The 16,458-nt window shown below is 52.8% G+C and overlaps 3 protein-coding genes and 1 pseudogene across 4 annotated transcripts in view; all 4 read left to right on the top strand.

The window, feature by feature from the left end:
* The window catches only part of LOC307067913 (RAD52 motif-containing protein 1-like), a gene marked incomplete at both ends in the record, with an annotated part of 278,899 nt that overhangs the window by 52,755 nt on the left and 209,686 nt on the right, over positions 1–16,458 (top strand). The gene's annotated exons all lie outside the window — the stretch shown is intronic.
* On the top strand, positions 6–7,052 carry LOC307067426 (uncharacterized protein; the record flags this gene model as incomplete). The annotated part of the gene is given in 5 exon segments (XM_079724889.1): positions 6–283; positions 713–1,407; positions 1,410–1,984; positions 6,493–6,648; positions 6,939–7,052. Coding segments are annotated over 5 exon segments (1,818 nt in total).
* On the top strand, positions 8,367–11,341 carry LOC307067425 (uncharacterized protein SPEM2-like; annotated as a pseudogene). The gene is made up of 4 exons: positions 8,367–8,610; positions 8,857–10,126; positions 10,912–10,996; positions 11,321–11,341. The product of its transcript is annotated as an uncharacterized protein SPEM2-like (transcript).
* Positions 11,353–16,458, top strand: part of LOC307067423 (uncharacterized protein) — a gene marked incomplete at both ends in the record, with an annotated part of 10,400 nt that continues 5,294 nt past the window's right edge. The window contains 3 exon segments of the mRNA XM_079724883.1: positions 11,353–11,630; positions 12,060–12,754; positions 12,757–13,331. Of these exon segments, the coding sequence (XP_079581009.1) occupies positions 11,353–11,630; positions 12,060–12,754; positions 12,757–13,331 (1,548 nt within the window).

Below are 16,458 nucleotides of genomic sequence, written 5' to 3'. Positions count from 1 at the left end.
ATCGCATGCGCTGCTCCGTGGATCCCAAGAAGCTGCGTTCAAGAGTTTCTCCCCGCTTCCGCCATCGCCCGAGCTTCCTGCACAGGCACCCAAACCACCTTGAATCCCGGATACCAGAAACAGATGATGAGACGGCTTCTAAGTGCTGCTGGACGCCGCCTCAGTGTGGACGGGCTCGGGCTTCCACGGAGGCTCCACGGGGACTGTGGAAGGAGGGGGTAGTGGGAGCTGGTGAGGCCCCTCTGTTCACAGCCTTAAAGTCCCAAGCCACCTTTAACTCCAGGTGAGAGACATCTTCCAAGCTCCGCAGGAGAAGCAAGGTGGACGTGGTTCCACTCTGCCTGCCCCAAGAGAGCAAGACTAAGACCCCAGACTATGACTCAGCCCAGGCCCCAGCCCGGGCCCAGACCTTCCCCCCAGTTCAGCTCCCTGCACATTCTCCTGCCAAGGCCCAGACCTTCTCCTACAAGCACCCCTCTGTGCACGCCCCACCTCAGGCCCAGACTTGCTCCACATTCCACCTCCCTGAGCACACTACCCCCCAGGCCCAGACCCCCTCACCAGCCCTCAACCCTGAGCACAGCCCTGCCCAGGTCCATGGCCCGGAGCATACCTCAGCCCATACCCCAGCCCAGGCCCAAGCCCAGGCCCCCTCACATGCCTCAGCCCAATTCCTGGGCCACACTTCTCTCTGCACCCTGACCCATGCTCATCTGACCTATACCCATGCCAACACTCTGGTCCCTCCCCCAACTTCTGCCCCTGCTACTACTCCTGCCCTAGCCCCTACACCAGCCCCTGTCCCGATCTCTGCCACAACCTCTGTCCCAGCACTGGTCATGGCCCTGACGACCACTCCAGTCCCTTCCACCACCCGTACCCCCATCCTAGATTCTATTCTCTCTACCTTGTCTACCTTCGACCAAGGCCTCTCCTCTGGCCATGTGGTCTACTATGCCCGCAGCATGAAGCAGAACTTATTCCGTGTGTGTCCCCCTCAGAACTCTGGGTACTCCAGAAATGACTTGGGTACCCTCTCCAGGCCCCAAGAGGGGCATGGTCTGGTGAGCTCTGGTACAGCTGAGCAAACACTGAAGCAATGTAGTGGGGACAGTGCCAAGCCCTCCACAGGGTCCATACTGGGTTACGTGGAGTTGGGGAATATGGAATGGAAGATCCCAAATGATGCCAAAGACAAATTTGTACAGTCCAAGACCTTCGCTCACCGTAGCTCCCATCCTTGCCAGTCTGAGAAGAGAAACACGGATCCCCAGACTCCAGTCTACCCCAAATTCCAGGTGTACTCCAAGGATGCTGCACCTTCTCAACCTTGCTTCCATTCTCCGACCAGTGCCCAGAGCTCACCATGCACCATGCCTCCACCATGCACTCTTTCTCTGCCTCTTGTTTTCCCAGATCCTTTGTCCTTCATCAACACAGCAACCACCAGAAGCCCTCCACCTTAATACAAACCCTCACCTTTCCCCCAACCTCCAAGTCTCCTCAGTCTGTCCTCTCTCCCCAGGGCCCCATCCCTCCCCAGTTATCCACCACTTCCCAAACCCCAAACCAGCCCCAACCCCCAGAACTTCATGAGAGTCTAGGTCTCAACCAATGCTCTGTCCTCCAAAGGACCCCAGGCCTTACCGGAGACACAGGCCTCCCCAAGAACCCAGGCCTTGCTCAAGATCCAGGCCTCCACGAACTTCGAGGCCTTACCGCAGACCCTTACCTCTGCAAGAATCCAAGCCTTTCCCAAGACTCTGACCTTCAGAAGAATCCAGTCATTACCCAAGATTCTTGGCCACAGAAGAGTCCATGCCATGCCCAAGACTCTGCAGTCAACAAGAGCTCAGTCCTTTGCCAGGAGTCTGATCTCCATAAGAGCCCAGGTCTTGTGCAAACCGCTCGCCTCCATAAGGGCTCAAGCCTTACCCGAGACTCCGGAGACTACAAGAATCCAGGCCTGACCCAAGATTCTGGAGTCTGCAGGAGCCAAGGCCTTACTCAAGATTCTGACCTCCATACGAATCCTGGACTTACCCAAGATGCTGGAATTTACAGGAGCTCAGAACATACCCATGACCCTAACTTCCACAAAGACTCAGGAATTAATCGAGATCCTGGCCCCCATAAGAGTCCAGCCCTTACTCAAGACTCTGGCTTATCCAAGAGACGAGGCCTCCATAACAACTCAGGCCTCCACAAGAACCCTCTAGGAACTGACTCTGTCCAAGTTTGGGGCCCACGTCAGACCCAAAATTCATTTATATCTGAGACAGTTCCTCGAAAGGAGGATGCAGGGCAGCACATACCATGGACTTCTGTCCCAGCCAGTCACAACTCCTGCTCTGCCAAGGCTCAGGGGCCCTACAATGACCTGCTAACCTCCTCGCAGCGAACAGGCAGCCAAGCCTGGGTGTACCACCCGATACCGTTCCCCCAGCCTGCCAGAACTATGGCCAGATGTCTACACCTCCCAAAACCAGCAGGCACCTGGCTAGGGCGTGTTGTCTTTGACGCCCGCCAGAGACAGCAGACAGGGACAAGTGCGAAGCTCTCTCTAGGGCTTGTGGTCTTTGACGCCCGCCAGAGACAGCAGACAGGGACAAGTGCGAAGCTCTCTCTAGGGCGTGTGGTCTTTGACGCCCGCCAGAGACAGCAGACAGGGACAAGTGCGAAGCTCTCTCTAGGGCGTGTGGTCTTTGGTGCCCGCCAGAGACAGCAGACAGGGACAAGTGCGAAGCTCTCTCTAGGGCGTGTGGTCTTTGACGCCCGCCAGAGACAGCAGACAGGGACAAGTGCGAAGCTCTGTCTCCCAGGCGCCTTCATAGGGCGACATCCAACTGCCGGAGTCCAGCTCCAGCGAGTCAAGGGATACCCGAGGGATAGATAGCGTCGGCGAAGGAAATAAATCTATTACACTTCTTAAAGTACCAGCATTGCATGTTTCTCTCTCTTCTTTATTGTTTACAATCACAGGTTTATATATTGTAGTTGATTACATTACCAGGTATGCGACCAAAGAATCTTAGCACAATCAAACCTCAAAATGTTCTCTAAAGATTTTTTTTAAAAAATATGCCCTAGTTTCTAGATGTCCTATTAAAATATTTCCCAAGTTCCCATTAATCACAGGTTATTTCTTAGTAACCAAGCCAAGCAGTTATATGATTATTTTAATTGTAAAAGTTGAAGCTACTTGTTCCTATTTCTCTTCTTGCATGGGCAACCTTTTACAATGGTTCCACGAAAATATTTACAATGTACCCTGCATGCCCTTTCTCGTTGTTTCCTTCAACTGAGACAGTGCTTTCTCCCTATCCTAGCAACTAATTCTGCTCTAGGCATTTGCTTTTCTATAATTAATCTTCCTTTATAATAGAACCATAAATTTCCTATGTCATCAGGAACTCCAGCCCATGGCCATAACTCCATACTAGAGGGTGTTTTTCATAAAAATATCCCTTTAGTTCCAGGCTCTTAATTCTTTACCCATTTCCCCGGGTCTTTAGTGGGTACTTCCCATTCTGTGGTAGTTTCAGGAGGGGGAGTCCTAGAGGAATTTTTCTTTCACGTGGAGCAACATCCCCCCAAAATTGCCCCTATATTTAAATTTATTATCATAAAACATAACAACAGAGCTGTAGTCCACCTTCCTGGCACGGCGCTGCCTTGCAGTTTCGCCTTCCGTTGCTTCATGACTTTGTCATGGTGCAATGGCTCCAGGATGGCTTCCAACATCCAACAACTCACCGGAGACCATCAAGGAGTGGGGATATCAGTGTGTGGTGAGAAACATAGAAAAAGAGGGGACAGGTAAGCATGAGGAATAAAGAGACAAGAGAAGTGTTCTGTGGACTTTGGAGGACATCCAACCCAGCCCCATCCCACAGGGCCTGATGAGGACCGAAACTATCCCTGCTTTCCCTCCATCGCTCTCTAGCTAAATCCGTTGTCCCCAAGGCCCTAGAGCTGCACTGTCAATTACAGTAGCCACTAGCCAAAGGCCTATTAGAATGTAAATTACTTAAAATTAAGGAAAATTAATTCTATTAAAAATTAAGTTAAAAAGCTAAAACTTCTCTTCCTCAGGGAACAGAATTTCCCTGACATCCAATTCTGTTCCCTGGCAGTCCAGTTGTTGGGACGTGGCGCTTTCACTGATGTGGCGGTGGTTCAATCCCTGGTCAGGGAATTCAGACCCCGCAAGCTTCATGGCTTGGCCAGAAAAAAAAAAGAAATTCTCTTCCTCAGTGCCATGATCTTCTAAGTGCTCAGTAGCCACATGGAGCTAGTGGCTACTGCATTGGATGGCACAGATTTAGAACATTTCCATCATCATGAAAAATGCTATTGGAGAGCAGTGCTTTAGAGCTTAGAGCAATTTTCCTTTCCCTGTCACCCACCCCCAGCATCTTAAAGCTCCCCCAGAGCGCAGAGAACTTAGTTCTTTTTAGGGTGGCTCAGAAGCCACCCTCTGGGGAGGAGGTAAGATGTAGGGATGGACACCCAATGCCTGATTTCCCCAGCCTGTGAGAAACAGCCCAGGCTTCAGTTTTCCTCATCTGGTCTCTTGGGTCACGACCAGATGTATGCAAACTTGCCTCCTCCATTCTGGGCTGTGTTTGGGGCTCTTGGTTGATATGATTTACATTTTAATGGGATCAATGTGGCTGCTCTGTTGAGAACAGTCAGCAGGGCGGCAAAGGATGAAGCAAAGAGGAGGCCTTTGTAATAACTCAGATCTGAGGTAATGGTGAGTTGTACCAGGATGGTAGTGGTAGATGGGTTAAGTCATCAGTTTCAGGATATATGTTGAAGGTAGAGCCAATAGGGTTTGGTATGGATTGGATATGGGATGAGAGAGAGGAGAGCTGAGAATGACTCCAAGGGATTTGGCCTGAGCCACAGGAAAGATCGAGTTGTCATTTATGACCTGAGGAAGACTGTGTGGGGAGTCGGTGGTGAGGGAATTAAGTTTTGGACATGTTAAGTTCGAGATGTCTATTGGACACCCAAATGGAGAGGTTAAGTAGGCAGGTGGATACAAGTGTGGAATTTAGGGGAATCAGTCCAGGTTGGAGGTATAAATGTAGGAGTTATTTGTATGCAGTTGGCCCTTCCAAAAGCCTATCCTTGAGTGGGCTGGAAACACGGTCACTGATTATGCCAGGGAGATTGCTTTCTGGCAAAGCCTAATCCTTCCGCCTTCCCCTCTGTCCCCCAAGTAGAGCAGATAGGGCTCTCGATCTTTGCCCTGCTGACCCTCACTGTTTTCCTGCTGCTGCTGGCAGACAAAGTGCCTGAGACCTCCCTGTCTGTCCCCGTCATTATCAAATACCTCATGTTTACCATGGTCCTCGTCACCTTCTCAGTCATCCTTAACATCGTAGTCCTCAACCTGCACCATCGCTCACCCCACACCCACCAAATGCCCCTTTGGGTCCGTCAGGTAAGAAGATCTCCTCTCCAACCTGTGTTAACTCTCAATCCCAGTATTTGGCTTTTTGTCCAGGTATCGCTCCTCACTCCCACCAACTTTCAACCTTCCCTTTCACAGACCTGAGGGAGAACTACAACTCCTGGTAGAGTGTCAAAGTGCCAAGGTCTTTGGGTGTTGAAATGTTGCCCAATTAATTTTATCTTCCCATCATTAACATTGCGTAGATCCCAGACTCTCTTCATCAATACTGCCCATCGTGGGTCCCAAGGAAACATTCTCAGGGTTAGGTACTATCAGGGTGGAAGCCCTCAGAACTTTTCTTTCCAGTCAGGATGCCTCCTAACCCCCTTAAGGACTCTTGGGCTGTGTAGTTGCATTTCATCTGTGGGATGCATACACGCATGCGCAGGAATGGGCACGTGCCGTGGGGGTGGTTGGCGGCTTCCCTTCTGGTCTGAAAGCATAAGAGCCCCCTCCAACACGCCTCTTCTTCTACTCTGCAGATCTTTATCCACAAACTCCCTCCGTATCTGGGTCTGAAGAGACCCAAACCTGAGAGAGACCAGATACCGGAGCCACCTCCTATACCTCTCAGGGATTCTCCAGGAAGTGGCTGGGGTCGGGGAACAGATGAATATTTCATCCGCAAGCCACCACATGATTTTCTCTTCCCCAAACCCAACAGGTAGTATCTACTCCCCATGGCCCACGTAGAAGGGAGAGGGCGAACTACAGTTCCCAGAAGACTGTGCGGAGGCAGGCGTCCTAAGCTCTCAGAGGATGTCGTGGTTGAGCATCATGGGAGTTGTAGTACCCCTTCTGTTGCCCACTGTGCGGGGAGGTGGAAACTAAAGCGTAAGGGAATAGGAGGAATTGCGGAAGGCTAGAGAGGTCGCCGCTGTTGAAGAGAACCTGAAGGGCTCTCTCACGTTTGGAAACCTGGATGGGCGTTGGAGGAGGGAGTTGGGGCGGGGCCTAGAGCACCCACGCAGGCCGTCTTTGTGCCCCGGTCGTGGCCAAACAGACTCGCCTCTTCCACGTTCCAGCCTGAACTGTCTGCCCCGGACCTGCGGCCATTTATCGATGGTCCAAGCCGGGCTGTGTGCCTGCCTCCCGACCTACGGGAGGTCGTTTCTTCAATCAGCTACACCGCTCAACAGCTGCGGGAACAGGAGGACCACGAAGCTGTGACTCCAAAGAGGGTGGGCTAAGGCAAGGCCTGGGTGGCCTTGGCTCCACCGGCAAACTTAGGCTCCGCCCCCAGAACTCGATTTTTTTTTCTGATTGGAAGTTTGCCTCACTTGGTCCCGCCCCCTGGCTTCCCACTTGTTCTTTACTCACATCCGTTGCCCGCAGTTTCGCTCTCTGCTATTCTGCGGGCCCGCCCTTGTCTCAAAGCTGTGGTATTAGGACCTGGGTGCGGTACAGGGCCTTGAGGCCGCCTTCCCTGGTTGTCTGGAGCCCAGGAACAGTTTAATCTTCCTACCCCCAGTTGAAGGAGGACTGGCAGTTTGTGGCCATGGTGGTGGACCGCCTCTTCCTGTGGACCCTCGTCATCTTTCTGGACGCCACGTACCACTTGCCCCCTCCCGACCCCTTTCCTTGAGGACGAGAGGGCCGAGACCGAGGTCCTCGGCCACTTGAATTGAGAGTTTGATAGTACTCTCAAGTCCTATCCCTTTCTGCATCTTAACTCCTTCACTAGGAGTCCAATCCTCTCCTCGTTTCGTTTCTAGGGAGGAAGCCCAAGTGGGACTGGGCAGCTGGGGGCCTTGGGCCCACCTGACATGCACTATCCGCTTATTTACTCTTTGGCTTCTTGAAGAAGCCCCGTTGGATATTCACATCTAGGTTGGCAATGAATGGAACAAAGAACAAGAACTAGATTGTAAGCCTTCTGAGGGCAGGAACTATGGCTGTTCACTGTAATATCCCCAGCACCTAGCACAGATCCTAACCTATACAGCCGGTACCTCTGATTGAATGAATAGGGAAATTATTTTTTCTGTAAGGAAATACACTAAGTAATAGTGCTTATGTTGGCATGTTGGGACTAGTGGTCGTTTTTTCTTTGTTTTGACCTTTCTGTACTTTATTGTATTTTGTAATATGTATTATCTTTAGGATAAGAAAAGGTTCTTTCTAAAAGGATGCATTTGTAATGAGGATAAAAAAGCACACTGTAAAAACCTCAAGTTCCAGCTGTGATGCTCAAACTTTGGACAAGCTACTAAACTGCTCTGTGCCTCAGTTTCTCCATCTGTCAAATGAAGCGAATAATAGTATCTGCTGCCTAGTCTGAGGATCATATGAGAAGATGAGAACAAAAGCATTATACAGTATACATCAGAGGTTACAAACTGGTGTGTTTTGTGTGGCCCATGTTGTTGGCCAGCAGAGTTTAAAATTTGAATTGGTTTGCTACTTTTAAAATGTGGCTATTTCACAGAGCAATTTGGATTTCTGGCTTCTCTTGAAACTTTTAAAGAACTGCAGGCTAGTTCTAAGAAGCCCAACAGGCTACGTAAGCGATCCTAATGTCTTGAACAATGAAATGGAGGAAATCCTATATGCATGATCCAGTCACTATGAAGACTGTCTCTCATCTGTAGCAACCCTGCTTGCAAATCAAGTTAAGCAAGGCCCCATGGAGACAGAAGGACAGACTGAACTCTGGGGACTAGGCTCCATGTAGTGGGAGCCGAGGGCAGAGACGGCCACCTAAAGGACCAGCTGAGTGGATGAAAGATTGGACAACTCCGCATTGTGACTCCCTGCAATGGGCCTCATTATGACCATGCTCCCTCACCTGTTGGTGGGTGTCCCCAGGTCCTGGCATGAGTGCAGTGTGGGTCAGGGCCGGTGGGGTTGGGGGGGGTGGGGCGTCCCACGGCTCAGGCGGCCCTAGGACCCGCCCACCATGGAACACCAGCTCTGGTATGACAACCTGGGGTGCTGCCATCAATACCAAGAAAGTACCCAGAATGCGGAGGACTTCCTAATCCTGTTGCTGGGCCTTGTCATTCTTGTCAGCTTTGGGATCAGCATGGCAACTATGGTCAGCGATGGTTGGGGATCACCAGTAGGGGTGAAGATGGCTGAGGGTGGGAACCAGCTGCAGCCTGCACCTCCGTCTGCAGGAACGGTCTTGGCTGGGAGTGGTGGTGAGGGTAGAGAGCCTGGCCTTCATTTTCACCCACCCCACCCCACCCCACACCAGATATGGCATGGGCTCCAGAATGCCTTAGACAAGACCATGTATTGTATTATTCAGAAAAGTAACTATAGAAGACAGCTAGGGGGCACCCCGCCTCGCCATTCCCAGGGCCCTAGAAACCCAGGCTCCCAGGTTCCCAACCCTGAAATCTTCTGACAGTTGCCCTGCCCTCACGGACTCTCGCCTCCCACAGATGAAACCTCACAGGCTTGTGAAAGTTCCTCCAAACATCCTCCAGCCAAGGCCCAAGACATCCACATCCACTGCACCCTGGACCCTGTGGAAGTGAGAATGGCCCGGCCCACTTGCTACTCCTCGTCCTCCTACCACCATCTCCGCAACCGTAGCCGCAGCTGCAGCCGTCAACCCTGAAGCCACCAGGGGAGGCCCAAGGATTTAGAAAATTCCCCTCCAGCTGCTCAGGCTTCCGTAGGCCGCATCGCCTCCACGGGATGTCACAGCTGCCTCCGATGCCCTCCTTTAACTGGGAGGACCCGGACTCCTACCTGGAGGAGGAGGACCAACTTTCCTTCCCACAACCCAAGTACCCGTGGGGGTGCTGGGGAGGGCTCTACCGGCAGATGGGTCTGCCCTCCAATGTGGGCCTCTGGGGTCGACAGGGTGGGATCCTGGCCATCCAGCCACCAGCCTGTCTCTACCTGTCGCCCGAGCTGCACCGCATGTCCAAGCGTGTGGAGGCCAAGTCTGAGCTGGGGCTGCAGTCCTTCGGGGCCCCTTGCTCGCCATCCCGCATCTGGGGCAATGTGGATGCTGACCAGTGGACCTCGTCTCCATCACTTACCCGACGGCTGCCCCCTAAGAGCTCATGGATCCCTGGGGGGCACAGAACTTACCCCTCAGGGGGCCATCTCCCGTATGACTCCTGGGATCAGCGGCGGCGTGGTCTGGAGGGCTCTGAGCCTCCATCAGCTCTGGTGCCTCAGGGCTACCAGCCCGAAGCATGGCAGCGCAACTCCCCACCGGCCCACGGACGGAGCCTCCACAGCTGTGCTCACAGCCAGCCCAACCACAGCCCGCACCACTCCACGGGACACTTGAACTACTCCCGGGATCCCCACGAGGTGCGGCGCTGGGCGGCCGAATGGGCAGAGATGCTGCCTGTGCGGCACCCTCTGGCCGCCTCCGCCTCCCTCACGGTGCTGGCCGAGGCCTCTACCAGTGGGCCTCGGATCCCAGCTCAGCGCTGCTCCTCCACCCCTCCCAGACTCTGCCCGACGTCCAGGCTACCGAACGCCCTCCACCCACGCCCACCTTCATGCCACTCAGCCGGAACCCAGGGGGAAATGCCAACTACCAGGTGTATGACAGCCTGGAGTTGAAGCGGCAAGTGCAGGAAGCCAAGTGCGGGCCAACTCGCTGCTACCTTCCACCTCGGCCTCGAGGCCCTCTCTGTACGGAAGCCAGACTGGGAAAATGAACTGGCCAGCAGCTAATGGGGGCGGGTGGGGAGCGGCAGGGCATGGAGAGAGGAATAAAGAGCGCCATGGTCCAGAAAACATTGGCGGTCTGTGGCTTGGAAGCGCCACTCCTTCTGCCAGCTTGGGTCCCTGCCTTTGGCTTCCTGCAATAAGAAGCCAGTGTCCCCTTCTGGGCCTGAGGGTCCCGTTGGTTTAGTGGCCACAGTCCTGCCAGCAGGCCCCTCCTGGTCTGATACCATGCACTAAGTAGATCTGCAGCTGCAGTCTCCAAACCACTGGTCTCTTGGCACCTCCTCTGTGTCTCAGCTGTCCCTGTCCCCAAAGAGCCTCATACAAGAAGCTGCTTCCAAACTGGGAGGTTCCACATCTGGGCAGGTCCAGCTCCACAGCCAGTGAAGGGCATGAAGAAGGCTGAGGCTCTGGACTCCAGCCAGGCCTTCCGCAGGGCTCTGAGGCCAAGGTCTTTCTAGTCTCAGGAGGGGCCAAGAGATGGAACGTGACATTTGAACAAGTGAGTCAGTGGGCGGTGAGCGAATGTTTGACAGCTCGAGGGGAGGTGTGCCGGCCTCCGGGCCCTGTTTGGCTGTCCAGGCTCAGCTTACCTCACCCGGGGAACCATGGAATGCCACGCCTGGCCCTCCTTTTCATCCCCCTCCCTCACTGTGACGCCACCACCTGCCCCATTATGACCCAGTCTGTCTCCCAGTATATATATATGGAGGCCAGCGGACTCAGGCAGTCCTGGGACCCCCGGCCATGGCTGAGCAAACCCATTACCTAGCCGAGGCGTGCTCTGGCACCACACCCAGGAAATGCCAAGACCTAGGAGACTCAATTCTTCTGATCCTGGTCAGCATCATCTTGCTCAATGTGTGGATGAACGTGGTGAACCTGGTGAGGGAAGGATCTGGGCAGTGTGGTTGGGGGAGTCCTGGGGTCTAGAAGGGGCTGAGATGGGATGGCTGCTGTAGTGTGGCCGAACAAGGGTTGGATTTCAGGGCTCACCCTGATCCCAAACTCCATGCTCCCTTGCTTCCCTCAGCCCTGGATGCATCTGAAGAGATTCTTGCGGGCAGGTTTCAACCATATTTTCCCCAAAGGTAAGTGGGCGCCAGTGTGGGCTCAGGGGATGTGGGCCTGTCCCCTTTCTTCTATCCCTGCCTCGATTCTCAGCCCCTCAAGAACCCAGGCCCTGTCCCATCTCGCCTTTCCCTGCAGACAAGCAAGCCAGCTGTGTAGGCAGTCATCGCATGCGCTGCTCCGTGGATCCCAAGAAGCTGCGTTCAAGAGTTTCTCCCCGCTTCCGCCATCGCCCGAGCTTCCTGCACAGGCACCCAAACCACCTTGAATCCCGGATACCAGAAACAGATGATGAGACGGCTTCTAAGTGCTGCTGGACGCCGCCTCAGTGTGGACGGGCTCGGGCTTCCACGGAGGCTCCACGGGGACTGTGGAAGGAGGGGGTAGTGGGAGCTGGTGAGGCCCCTCTGTTCACAGCCTTAAAGTCCCAAGCCACCTTTAACTCCAGGTGAGAGACATCTTCCAAGCTCCGCAGGAGAAGCAAGGTGGACGTGGTTCCACTCTGCCTGCCCCAAGAGAGCAAGACTAAGACCCCAGACTATGACTCAGCCCAGGCCCCAGCCCGGGCCCAGACCTGCCCCCCAGTTCAGCTCCCTGCACATTCTCCTGCCAAGGCCCAGACCTTCTCCTACAAGCACCCCTCTGTGCACGCCCCACCTCAGGCCCAGACTTGCTCCACATTCCACCTCCCTGAGCACACTACCCCCCAGGCCCAGACCCCCTCACCAGCCCTCAACCCTGAGCACAGCCCTGCCCAGGTCCATGGCCCGGAGCATACCTCAGCCCATACCCCAGCCCAGGCCCAAGCCCAGGCCCCCTCACATGCCTCAGCCCAATTCCTGGGCCACACTTCTCTCTGCACCCTGACCCATGCTCATCTGACCTATACCCATGCCAACACTCTGGTCCCTCCCCCAACTTCTGCCCCTGCTACTACTCCTGCCCTAGCCCCTACACCAGCCCCTGTCCCGATCTCTGCCACAACCTCTGTCCCAGCACTGGTCATGGCCCTGACGACCACTCCAGTCCCTTCCACCACCCGTACCCCCATCCTAGATTCTATTCTCTCTACCTTGTCTACCTTCGACCAAGGCCTCTCCTCTGGCCATGTGGTCTACTATGCCCGCAGCATGAAGCAGAACTTATTCCGTGTGTGTCCCCCTCAGAACTCTGGGTACTCCAGAAATGACTTGGGTACCCTCTCCAGGCCCCAAGAGGGGCATGGTCTGGTGAGCTCTGGTACAGCTGAGCAAACACTGAAGCAATGTAGTGGGGACAGTGCCAAGCCCTCCACAGGGTCCATACTGGGTTACGTGGAGTTGGGGAATATGGAATGGAAGATCCCAAATGATGCCAAAGACAAATTTGTACAGTCCAAGACCTTCGCTCACCGTAGCTCCCATCCTTGCCAGTCTGAGAAGAGAAACACGGATCCCCAGACTCCAGTCTACCCCAAATTCCAGGTGTACTCCAAGGATGCTGCACCTTCTCAACCTTGCTTCCATTCTCCGACCAGTGCCCAGAGCTCACCATGCACCATGCCTCCACCATGCACTCTTTCTCTGCCTCTTGTTTTCCCAGATCCTTTGTCCTTCATCAACACAGCAACCACCAGAAGCCCTCCACCTTAATACAAACCCTCACCTTTCCCCCAACCTCCAAGTCTCCTCAGTCTGTCCTCTCTCCCCAGGGCCCCATCCCTCCCCAGTTATCCACCACTTCCCAAACCCCAAACCAGCCCCAACCCCCAGAACTTCATGAGAGTCTAGGTCTCAACCAATGCTCTGTCCTCCAAAGGACCCCAGGCCTTACCGGAGACACAGGCCTCCCCAAGAACCCAGGCCTTGCTCAAGATCCAGGCCTCCACGAACTTCGAGGCCTTACCGCAGACCCTTACCTCTGCAAGAATCCAAGCCTTTCCCAAGACTCTGACCTTCAGAAGAATCCAGTCATTACCCAAGATTCTTGGCCACAGAAGAGTCCATGCCATGCCCAAGACTCTGCAGTCAACAAGAGCTCAGTCCTTTGCCAGGAGTCTGATCTCCATAAGAGCCCAGGTCTTGTGCAAACCGCTCGCCTCCATAAGGGCTCAAGCCTTACCCGAGACTCCGGAGACTACAAGAATCCAGGCCTGACCCAAGATTCTGGAGTCTGCAGGAGCCAAGGCCTTACTCAAGATTCTGACCTCCATACGAATCCTGGACTTACCCAAGATGCTGGAATTTACAGGAGCTCAGAACATACCCATGACCCTAACTTCCACAAAGACTCAGGAATTAATCGAGATCCTGGCCCCCATAAGAGTCCAGCCCTTACTCAAGACTCTGGCTTATCCAAGAGACGAGGCCTCCATAACAACTCAGGCCTCCACAAGAACCCTCTAGGAACTGACTCTGTCCAAGTTTGGGGCCCACGTCAGACCCAAAATTCATTTATATCTGAGACAGTTCCTCGAAAGGAGGATGCAGGGCAGCACATACCATGGACTTCTGTCCCAGCCAGTCACAACTCCTGCTCTGCCAAGGCTCAGGGGCCCTACAATGACCTGCTAACCTCCTCGCAGCGAACAGGCAGCCAAGCCTGGGTGTACCACCCGATACCGTTCCCCCAGCCTGCCAGAACTATGGCCAGATGTCTACACCTCCCAAAACCAGCAGGCACCTGGCTAGGGCGTGTTGTCTTTGACGCCCGCCAGAGACAGCAGACAGGGACAAGTGCGAAGCTCTCTCTAGGGCTTGTGGTCTTTGACGCCCGCCAGAGACAGCAGACAGGGACAAGTGCGAAGCTCTCTCTAGGGCGTGTGGTCTTTGACGCCCGCCAGAGACAGCAGACAGGGACAAGTGCGAAGCTCTCTCTAGGGCGTGTGGTCTTTGGTGCCCGCCAGAGACAGCAGACAGGGACAAGTGCGAAGCTCTCTCTAGGGCGTGTGGTCTTTGACGCCCGCCAGAGACAGCAGACAGGGACAAGTGCGAAGCTCTGTCTCCCAGGCGCCTTCATAGGGCGACATCCAACTGCCGGAGTCCAGCTCCAGCGAGTCAAGGGATACCCGAGGGATAGATAGCGTCGGCGAAGGAAATAAATCTATTACACTTCTTAAAGTACCAGCATTGCATGTTTCTCTCTCTTCTTTATTGTTTACAATCACAGGTTTATATATTGTAGTTGATTACATTACCAGGTATGCGACCAAAGAATCTTAGCACAATCAAACCTCAAAATGTTCTCTAAAGATTTTTTTTAAAAAATATGCCCTAGTTTCTAGATGTCCTATTAAAATATTTCCCAAGTTCCCATTAATCACAGGTTATTTCTTAGTAACCAAGCCAAGCAGTTATATGATTATTTTAATTGTAAAAGTTGAAGCTACTTGTTCCTATTTCTCTTCTTGCATGGGCAACCTTTTACAATGGTTCCACGAAAATATTTACAATGTACCCTGCATGCCCTTTCTCGTTGTTTCCTTCAACTGAGACAGTGCTTTCTCCCTATCCTAGCAACTAATTCTGCTCTAGGCATTTGCTTTTCTATAATTAATCTTCCTTTATAATAGAACCATAAATTTCCTATGTCATCAGGAACTCCAGCCCATGGCCATAACTCCATACTAGAGGGTGTTTTTCATAAAAATATCCCTTTAGTTCCAGGCTCTTAATTCTTTACCCATTTCCCCGGGTCTTTAGTGGGTACTTCCCATTCTGTGGTAGTTTCAGGAGGGGGAGTCCTAGAGGAATTTTTCTTTCACGTGGAGCAACATCCCCCCAAAATTGCCCCTATATTTAAATTTATTATCATAAAACATAACAACAGAGCTGTAGTCCACCTTCCTGGCATGGCGCTGCCTTGCAGTTTCGCCTTCCGTTGCTTCATGACTTTGTCATGGTGCAATGGCTCCAGGATGGCTTCCAACATCCAACAACTCACCGGAGACCATCAAGGAGTGGGGATATCAGTGTGTGGTGAGAAACATAGAAAAAGAGGGGACAGGTAAGCATGAGGAATAAAGAGACAAGAGAAGTGTTCTGTGGACTTTGGAGGACATCCAACCCAGCCCCATCCCACAGGGCCTGATGAGGACCGAAACTATCCCTGCTTTCCCTCCATCGCTCTCTAGCTAAATCCGTTGTCCCCAAGGCCCTAGAGCTGCACTGTCAATTACAGTAGCCACTAGCCAAAGGCCTATTAGAATGTAAATTACTTAAAATTAAGGAAAATTAATTCTATTAAAAATTAAGTTAAAAAGCTAAAACTTCTCTTCCTCAGGGAACAGAATTTCCCTGACATCCAATTCTGTTCCCTGGCAGTCCAGTTGTTGGGACGTGGCGTTTTCACTGATGTGGCGGTGGTTCAATCCCTGGTCAGGGAATTCAGACCCCGCAAGCTTCATGGCTTGGCCAGAAAAAAAACAGAAATTCTCTTCCTCAGTGCCATGATCTTCTAAGTGCTCAGTAGCCACATGGAGTTAGTGGCTACCGCATTGGATGGCACAGATTTAGAACATTTCCATCATCATGAAAAATGCTATTGGAGAGCAGTGCTTTAGAGCTTAGAGCAATTTTCCTTTCCCTGTCACCCACCCCCAGCATCTTAAAGCTCCCCCAGAGCGCAGAGAACTTAGTTCTTTTTAGGGTGGCTCAGAAGCCACCCTCTGGGGAGGAGGTAAGATGTAGGGATGGACACCCAATGCCTGATTTCCCCAGCCTGTGAGAAAGAGCCCAGGCTTCAGTTTTCCTCATCTGGTCTCTTGGGTCACGACCAGATGTATGCAAACTTGCCTCCTCCATTCTGGGCTGTGTTTGGGGCTCTTGGTTGATATGATTTACATTTTAATGGGATCAATGTGGCTGCTCTGTTGAGAACAGTCAGCAGGGCGGCAAAGGATGAAGCAAAGAGGAGGCCTTTGTAATAACTCAGATCTGAGGTAATGGTGAGTTGTACCAGGATGGTAGTGGTAGATGGGTTAAGTCATCAGTTTCAGGATATATGTTGAAGGTAGAGCCAATAGGGTTTGGTATGGATTGGATATGGGATGAGAGAGAGGAGAGCTGAGAATGACTCCAAGGGATTTGGCCTGAGCCACAGGAAAGATCGAGTTGTCATTTATGACCTGAGGAAGACTGTGTGGGGAGTCGGTGGTGAGGGAATTAAGTTTTGGACATGTTAAGTTCGAGATGTCTATTGGACACCCAAATGGAGAGGTTAAGTAGGCAGGTGGATACAAGTGTGGAATTTAGGGGAATCAGTCCAGGTTGGAGGTATAAATGTAGGAGTTATTTGTA

Source organism: Hyperoodon ampullatus (genome assembly GCF_949752795.1).
Source record: "Hyperoodon ampullatus genome assembly, chromosome: 19".
NCBI lineage: Eukaryota > Metazoa > Chordata > Mammalia > Artiodactyla > Ziphiidae > Hyperoodon > Hyperoodon ampullatus.
The sequence above is the reverse complement of the archived record's forward strand: the minus strand, read 5'-3'. Positions and strand labels throughout refer to the sequence as shown.